The 8,302-nt window shown below is 46.0% G+C and overlaps 4 protein-coding genes across 4 annotated transcripts; all 4 read left to right on the top strand.

Annotated features, from left to right (window-relative positions):
• Nucleotides 1-3,321: 3,321 nt before the first annotated feature.
• On the top strand, nucleotides 3,322-4,661 carry LOC130110454 (histone H1-like). Its single transcript, XM_056277561.1, has one exon. The coding sequence runs from the start codon at nucleotides 3,367-3,369 to the stop codon at nucleotides 3,976-3,978; it is 612 nt and encodes a 203-aa protein (XP_056133536.1). The 5' UTR covers nucleotides 3,322-3,366; the 3' UTR covers nucleotides 3,979-4,661.
• An 81-nt stretch (nucleotides 4,662-4,742) lies between these two features.
• Nucleotides 4,743-5,704, top strand: LOC130110459 (histone H2B 1/2-like). Its single transcript, XM_056277567.1, has one exon. The coding sequence runs from the start codon at nucleotides 5,189-5,191 to the stop codon at nucleotides 5,561-5,563; it is 375 nt and encodes a 124-aa protein (XP_056133542.1). The 5' UTR covers nucleotides 4,743-5,188; the 3' UTR covers nucleotides 5,564-5,704.
• Nucleotides 5,705-6,335: 631 nt separating this feature from the next.
• LOC130110456 (histone H3-like) lies at nucleotides 6,336-6,775 on the top strand. The gene has a single exon (XM_056277564.1). The coding sequence runs from the start codon at nucleotides 6,352-6,354 to the stop codon at nucleotides 6,760-6,762; it is 411 nt and encodes a 136-aa protein (XP_056133539.1). The 5' UTR covers nucleotides 6,336-6,351; the 3' UTR covers nucleotides 6,763-6,775.
• Nucleotides 6,776-7,464: 689 nt separating this feature from the next.
• LOC130110457 (histone H2A-like) lies at nucleotides 7,465-7,935 on the top strand. The gene has a single exon (XM_056277565.1). It carries the CDS (start codon nucleotides 7,496-7,498, stop codon nucleotides 7,877-7,879), a length of 384 nt encoding a protein of 127 aa, XP_056133540.1. The 5' UTR covers nucleotides 7,465-7,495; the 3' UTR covers nucleotides 7,880-7,935.
• The last annotated feature ends 367 nt before the right edge of the window (nucleotides 7,936-8,302 follow it).

The raw sequence follows: 8,302 nt of genomic DNA, 5'->3' as shown, positions 1-8,302 counted from the left end.
TTCCCACTTTTCATGCTGTGTTGAGGAATTTTATGTACAAATTTATGTGTTGAGTAATTGTTTCAAAGATTACTTTTCACGGTATATAGAAATAGTGCACTTGCCCACAACCACCAGTGCTCTAGTGGCCACAAAGTTAAAAGCTACCTTGACCCGGCATGGAATAGCAGAGGGGGTTGTTAATGACAACGGTTCACATTTCGCTAGTGCGGAATTCAACGAATTAAGCTTGAGAGCTTGACTTCCAACACATAACCTCCAGCCCACGCCATCACCAATGAAACGGGCACGATGAAAGGGCTGTGCAAACAGCTATGAGGGTCCTAAAATAAAAAGACCCTCTTCTAGCACTCATGTGCTATAGATCCACTCCATGCAACAGCACGGGTGCTAGCCCTGCTGATTTCATAATGGGCCAGAAGATCCGAACAACCTTGCCTACCCTCGACAGCAAACTGCCACCCAAGTGGCCCAGTTGGAAGCGCATCAAGGCCAAAGATTGGATTTTTAATGAACACCGCATCCCGGTATAATTCAAACCCAGCAACACACTCCGACAAAAACTGTTTCATCCCAAAGACCGTGTACCACACACCCAGAAAAGCAATCTGATGTATGCTGTACAATGCAATGAGGATTGCACTGACCTATACATAGGAGAAACCAAAAAACCACTACACAAACGGATGGCCCAACACAGAAGGCCAAACTCCTCAGGACAAGACTCAGCAGTCTATCTACACCTAAAGGAGAAGACACACTCCTTCGAGGGGTGAAGGAAGCCATCTATGCGAAACTGGAAAAAACCATCCCTCAACAGAGGAAGAGGTCTGCGACACCACCTATCTCCCACTTACAATGCCGTCCTTTCATCTCTACCCAGGAGACTCGAGAAGCCTAGCCTCCAAGAACTATAGTCGGTCACTAACGGCTCCAACGACTCATGACCACTGAATGGAGCACTAACGAAGTCGAAACTAACACCCCCAACGATCGGCGCTGCTTAACATCGGATCACAAAAGAGCCATGCACATCAATAACTCTAATAACGACTCCAAAGAGGATAAATATCTGAGTTTCCTTGCCAGCCAGTCAGACTAGCTTGGTCTAGTCAAAAAGGCACGAACTGATGAAGCCTCTTGGATGAGAGGGGAAACGTCTTCACGGATATAGTATATCAAGTCCAGTTGCACTTGGTTCAATTCCTTTGGATAACCATGACCTGGATGAATGAGAACATTCACAGACAAGGCCAAGGATGCTGCAGAACAAGGAAAACAAGGAAACTACTACAACCAACGTTACAGGGTGAGATGCCTACCTTCCTTGCAGCCAGGGGACCATGTTCTCACCTAGCTGGACAACCAAAAGTCCTGGCTTACACCCGCCGTAGTGACCAACGAGAGTGTAACACCGAGGTCCTACCTCATTGAGCAGGGAGCTACACTCAGCCGTAACAGGCGCCACCTCCAGGGGGTGCACTGCCCACTGCAAGATCACCGGTGCCAGACATCACACCCATACTTACCCCAGACCAGCCGCCGGACACCCCGATAAGGCCAAAGAATGGTCCTGTCATGAGCGGGAGTAAACCCAAAGACACTGATGAACTGATACGGTCCAGGTTCAGCAGAGTCAGTAAACCAGTCAAGAGACTGGACTTGTCAAAAAAAAAAAAACCTAATGAGAAAAGGTGGGGGAGTATAGGGCATGAAATGGACCGTTGAAATACTGTAAGTTCCTGAATATATAATGTGAGGGGGGAAAGAGTTCCAGAGAAAACCGTAAACTAATTAATGTGACTTCTTGTTCCTGTAATGTGAAAAGAGTTCCAGCAGTAAATTGTAAACTAATGCCCATTTCCTTACTGGATAGAAAAGTAAGAAAAGTAAAAGTAACCCAATTGGAACAGTAAAACTCAGTAACAGAAATGTAATGTTCTTGTTCAGATTATTCAATGTTAGAAGTGAGCCAGAATATGCTTTACTGTTACTTAAATGTTGAGTAGTTGCACTGTGGTGAGAGGGGAAAGACTCTAAAGGGGAGATGTAATAGTATGCTTTATCGTGACAGTGTGAGGGGCGTTGGACGTGGGCAGAACGACGGGTGTGATACATGAACGTAGTGCTTGAGTTACTAAAGGTTAACAAACCGAACATCCTAAGACTGGACATTGGATTATTCTAACAATAAACACCAAAATGGTTTATTACACTCCACATCCCCCCTACAGGTCTACAGACGATGAGAGACCGAGCCCTCTGATCCTTTTCCTTGTGCTTCTGGAACTCCCTCCCGGACTAACTCAGAAAAGCATCTTCCATCAAGGTTTTGTAAACTGGCCTTAAATCCCTTCTTTATCGTCAGACCTTCTTTAAAACCTTTTATAGTGGCCCACTCTTGTTTTAATCATCTTTTTATTTCATTTTACTCTACTCTTTCCTTTTACATGTCTTTTATCTGTGAAGGGCTTTGAGATCTGTCTCTGCAGATGAGACGCGCTATACAAACTCAATGCATTATTATTATTATAATTATTATAAACTTGAGCTCCACATACACATGCATATTTTTTCCTTCTGAATTTACTTTCACGGCTGATATTTGTACATTGAGTGCACATTCAACACATTGTGGACAATAGAATACCATAGAACACTGCAAGTCTACAGTACCAGCAGTTTAAATACGGATTACAATAAACTGTTATCAATAAATTTAAACCAATTTATTGAGATGCTGTTATTCTGTAGTAGTTTATTAATGCATTCAATATAAAATAAATGTTTCCAGCCACTTGTCCATCTCACACAGGAAGTTAAGCTGAAAGGGCACAGAGCACCACCAAGAGTGTGTTTGCCCACATGAAGAAAACATGATTTTAAAACGAAGTTCTCTGGAAATGACGACTACTTTTCATTGTCTATGTTTGTCAAACAAGTCAAGCAACTGGTAAACGACTGTTGATTTGAATCCAATTGTTTAAAAAAGTTTTAGAAGCCGAATCTCGGAGCGTGTTGCAGTTACTGGCAGCATATAGATGAGGTTTCACATGTCTTGAAACAGAAGGCAAACGTCTGCTCCACCCTAACTGGGTTTAATATAAAGTGCCAACGGTCTCCTTTATGATCTATATTGTTTATGAGTGATTTTTGACTCGAGAAGGCGATTTTTGGTGTTTTATTGGAGAGAGAAAACACAAGTGTAGCAGCGCTCGGGCAGCACACAGACGCCAAACCGGGGCAGTTGAGTCTCTCTGGTTCTCACATTGGGTTTATATCCGTGCCTGCGCCTCTCCTCCTCTATCAGCCTACTCACTGTTGTTAGCTTGTGCTTCCGAGCAGTCGAAGAAGACTAAAGACCACATGGCAGAAGTCGCTCCCGCTCCGGCAGCCGCCACCGCCGCTCCGGCGAAGGCGGCCAAGAAGAAAGCCCCCCGAGCCAAGAAGAGCGGCCCCAGCGTCGCGGAGCTCATCGTCAAGGCCGTGTCGGCCTCCAAGGAGAGGAGCGGCGTTTCTTTGGCAGCGCTGAAGAAGGCTCTGGTCGCCGACGGCTACGACGTGGAGAAGAACAAGGCCCGCGTCAAAGTGGCCGTCAAGAGCCTGGTAACCAAGGGCGCTCTGGTGCAGGTCAAAGGGACTGGCGCCTCCGGCTCTTTTAAAATCAACAAGAAAGCTGACGAGGCCAAGAAACCCGCCAAGAAAGCGGTAAAAGTAAAGAAGGTAGCGCCCAAGAAGCCCGCCGCCAAGAAGGCAGCGGTGAAGAAACCCGCAGCCGCCAAGAAATCCCCGAAGAAGGCAAAGAAACCTGCCGCGGCCAAGAAGCCCAAGAGCCCCAAGAAGGCCGCCAAAAGCCCCAAGAAGGCGGCCAAAAAGCCCGCTACTCCCAAGAAGGCCGCAGCTAAGAAGGCTGCTAAGCCCAAGACGGTCAAGCCGAAGGCGGCCAAGCCAAAGAAGGCAGTCGCCAAGAAGAAGTAGATGGACACGTCGTCCTGAAACACCTCAAAAGGCTCTTTTAAGAGCCAACCACAGTTACAATGAAAGAGCTTTTCGCAACAATTCAGCTGCCGTACAAGCGTCATAGTGCATGCTCAATAACCCAGGTAAGAAAGTCACCAAGTTGAATTCATCTGGACACAACGTTTATTAAGACCTATGAACGATTATTTGCGTTTGAACTGGGTTGCCAAGACCTCATCTTTTGTTACATATTGTGTTACTCTGAAATGATTGACAAGACGGCTCGGTTCTCGCGTGGTTGTTTATAGATCAGACACTCAGCCACGACATTGGACTGGAAGACAGCTTTGGGGCAAACGTCGCCTGGCGGCCTGTCCAGTTTGTCTCCCCGCCTGCCGCCCAGAGACTGCTGGAAATAAGCTCCAACGACCCTCAGAGCAGGATTAAGCAATTCAGATCATGGATGGATGACAGCAGTGTAGCTACACAACTTCATGTTGTCAATTCTTTATATCAACCTTGTTGGTACTTGCTTATTAGTGACTTCACTGTTGGTGTGACTGCTGCAGACTGACATGCCATAATGCAACAGGCAGTGGTGACACATTGACAAATCAGCAATCGGTAGATAAACAATCTGCAAATTATTGGTTTTAGTAAATGGCTTTGGTTAAAAGCAGCTATTAAATGAGAATATAAACACTTTAAAACAATTTTCATATAATCGTTCCTTACACGTTTTAAAATATAACATTACCTGAACCCGTATAGCAGTTACTTGTGGTCGGCAGTCACACGCCGGTTTTTTTTCTTTTTTTAAGAAACAAAAAACGTGTTCTCTGAAAAATGTAGTTCATCCAGTCTGATTGTCATACGATTCCATGACTTGTCCACACAGGGCATCTGAACACACACAATACATTTTGTATAAAACTTAGAGATCAAGATCTAAAAACCATAAAGTGATAATATATGTATTATTATGGATTTATTATCAGTTATAATGGGGCAGGCACTTTTGGACCGGGAATACAAAATGAAGTTGAAAGCAACACGACAGGAGGACTAGTCTTAAGAATCACACGACACGGCGCATGCCCAGTCAGCTGACAACATTTGACCAGTCTTACACGAGGACCCGCACACTACACTTTGCATCGGTTGGGTACAAATTCAACATCTGTGCGACGTCGCCATCATACTTTTGCGTAACTACGACTATAGCATCATGCCTGAACCCGCCAAGTCAGCGCCCAAAAAGGGCTCCAAGAAAGCCGTGACCAAGGCCGCCGGCAAAGGAGGGAAGAAGCGCAGAAAGACCAGGAAGGAGAGCTACGCAATCTACGTGTACAAGGTCCTGAAGCAGGTTCACCCCGATACCGGCATCTCCTCCAAGGCCATGGGCATCATGAACTCCTTCGTTAACGACATCTTTGAGCGCATCGCTGGTGAGGCTTCTCGTCTGGCGCATTACAACAAGCGCTCCACCATCACCTCGAGGGAGATCCAGACCGCCGTCCGCCTGCTGCTCCCCGGGGAGCTGGCCAAGCACGCCGTGTCCGAGGGCACCAAGGCCGTCACCAAGTACACCAGCTCCAAGTAAACTGCCAACTGACTCCAAACAAACGGCTCTTTTAAGAGCCACACACAACCTCATAGCTACTCTGTTATCAGCGTTACTGTAACATGACGGTTCAGCACTGGAGCAGCTTAGTTCTCACGTGCAAATAAATTGGCTGAATTTAATCTGTTAGCTGTTCATGAATGCAAGCAAATCTGGTTTCAAACTAGTCAATTTCTTCTGGTGATCCAATATGCAACCTCCACATTCTTTGCCCTCATGCATGCATCAGAGAAATACATTTTAGGAGTCTGATGGTTTATTTACTTAGTATTTGTGTATGTGTTTATTTTTTGACCATTTATAGGCAAACCATTGAAATCTACAACAAATCTGTGAACAAATTTACAAGTGTCCCTCCATTCTCACCAGTCAACTTGAGCTTTGTTAAAGATCCAATTTAAAGCTGTTTTTACTCGTATTTTTCTTCAAAATCTTGAAAACCTGTCTCTTACTACATTAAATTTAGGAAAACTTAATGTGTAAATCTATATTTCAGTATGTTATTCATCATGTGAAATGGTGTTAAATTCTTTCATTTGCTTCTGTTCAGACTTGAGTGGGTTGCGAGAAGGAGGCGGGCATTAGTTTGAATGTTCAGCGGGACTTTTCAAAAGCGCCTTTCCTCCAATAAGGATCTGTCAAATTGCGCATGCCCCTGGCTAAGACCAATCAGCGTGTGCCTGGACTCCGGCTCTGGCTATATAAACACGGCGTTTCCGAGCATTCTGATACTTTTGTAGTAAGTAGCACTGAGTCCGTCATCTACTATGGCTAGAACAAAGCAGACCGCCCGTAAGTCCACCGGTGGCAAAGCCCCCAGGAAGCACCTCGCTACCAAGGCCGCCCGTAAAAGCGCCCCGGCCACCGGCGGTGTGAAGAAGCCTCACCGCTACAGGCCCGGTACCGTCGCGCTCCGAGAGATCCGTCGCTACCAGAAATCCACCGAGCTGCTGATACGTAAGCTGCCCTTCCAGCGGCTGGTGAGAGAAATTGCGCAGGATTTCAAGACTGACCTGCGCTTCCAGAGCTCCGCTGTCATGGCCCTTCAGGAGGCCAGCGAGGCTTACCTGGTCGGTCTGTTTGAGGACACCAACCTGTGCGCCATACACGCCAAGAGAGTCACCATCATGCCCAAGGACATCCAGTTGGCTCGCCGTATCCGCGGAGAGCGCGCTTAATCCCCGTCACCTGGCAACCCACAACGGCTCTTTTAAGAGCCACACACACGTCACTTAAGAGCTTTTGTCCTCATACTGCTGTTCTGTACCATCCTTATTCAGAAACAAGCATCACTCGGTTTATATTCCCGTTACCTACAAGACGCACAGGGGAGCGCCCAGTTAATTCACAAGTTTATTTAAATTATGCTGTGCCCCAACAGTAAAAAGTAGAAATTTTATTAACATTTGTGATATTGGGCGAAACAAATAAATGTGACTTGGCAATATTCAAATATCTATCCCGTTTATCTAATAGACCTTCAGACTTATTCTCCATTTCGCTCCATGCGGTCTTCATCGCAGCTCTGTCACTATTGTCAACGTCAGCACAATGGCTGCCCGGGATGTGTCATGAAAGGCGCCTTTGCTTTTTCACCGTTTTTATTGTTTTTCACTCTTGTGTGACTTGTGCCCCCTGTCTGTTTTGTTCTGCGGTTTTGTTCAATAAAAAAAGGCCAAGTCTTAAACTAACATTTTAACAATACAATTTCTGATTGGTCGAAAAGCAAAGCGCTCTTTTTTTTAAACAGAACCTTCAAAGTTCATTGGTGGAGAGCGTGTTCCAGTTCGTCATGTTGAGTACTCTTCTCTGATTGGACCGTGTTTTAGCTTTGTAGCGCCGTGTATAAATACCTCCGGCTGGCTGGATGAGACCATCTTTCAGCGTTTAACTGAACGAAGAGAAACAAACATGAGCGGAAGAGGAAAGACCGGTGGAAAGGCGAGGGCAAAGGCCAAGACCCGTTCCTCCCGTGCCGGGCTCCAGTTCCCCGTGGGCCGTGTTCACAGACTCCTCCGCAAGGGCAACTATGCCGAGCGTGTCGGTGCGGGGGCCCCGGTCTATCTGGCGGCTGTGCTGGAGTATCTGACCGCTGAGATTTTGGAGCTGGCTGGAAACGCGGCCCGGGACAACAAGAAGACCCGCATCATCCCCCGTCACCTCCAGCTGGCCGTCCGCAACGACGAGGAGCTCAACAAGCTGCTGGGCGGAGTGACCATCGCTCAGGGCGGCGTGCTGCCCAACATCCAGGCTGTTCTCTTGCCCAAGAAGACCGACAAGCCCGCCAAGAAGTAGATCCACACACAAACTTCAGCCCAACACAACAAAGGCTCTTTTAAGAGCCACACCAATCTGATAGAAAGCAGTGCTCCTGTTTTGATACCATGTTGGTACTATTTTAGTTGATCAGATACCGTCGACTGATCCCTCATTGACATTTAAAATAGTATATGTAGAAAAACATCTAACAATCGTGTTTTTTTTAAGTTGCAACCAACCTATATTTTTATATATATAAACTGCCATTTTTTGCAAAAGGGAATTTTTGAACTAGTTACGTTCGAATAACCTAAACATGTGTCAACACATTTAAGACAAACGACAGATGATTGAAACGATGTATAGTCCAGTCTGATTTACGAGGTCTTGTACCATGCTCTCAACCATTCCAGTCATGCTTGTTGTAGTGGAGTATCTGACGAATAAACATTTTTATCT

Source organism: Lampris incognitus, chromosome 3 (genome assembly GCF_029633865.1).
Source record: "Lampris incognitus isolate fLamInc1 chromosome 3, fLamInc1.hap2, whole genome shotgun sequence".
Taxonomy (NCBI): Eukaryota; Metazoa; Chordata; class Actinopteri; order Lampriformes; family Lampridae; genus Lampris; species Lampris incognitus.
Note: the sequence above shows the minus strand (reverse complement) of the source record. Positions and strands in the feature narration are given on the sequence as shown.

Excerpts from the sequence above, each read along its gene's own strand:
- LOC130110454 (XM_056277561.1), top strand. The coding sequence starts at position 3,367 with ATGGCAGAAGTCGCTCCCGCTCCGGCAGCCGCCACCGCCGCTCCGGCG.
- LOC130110459 (XM_056277567.1), top strand. The coding sequence starts at position 5,189 with ATGCCTGAACCCGCCAAGTCAGCGCCCAAAAAGGGCTCCAAGAAAGCC.
- LOC130110456 (XM_056277564.1), top strand. The coding sequence starts at position 6,352 with ATGGCTAGAACAAAGCAGACCGCCCGTAAGTCCACCGGTGGCAAAGCC.
- LOC130110457 (XM_056277565.1), top strand. The coding sequence starts at position 7,496 with ATGAGCGGAAGAGGAAAGACCGGTGGAAAGGCGAGGGCAAAGGCCAAG.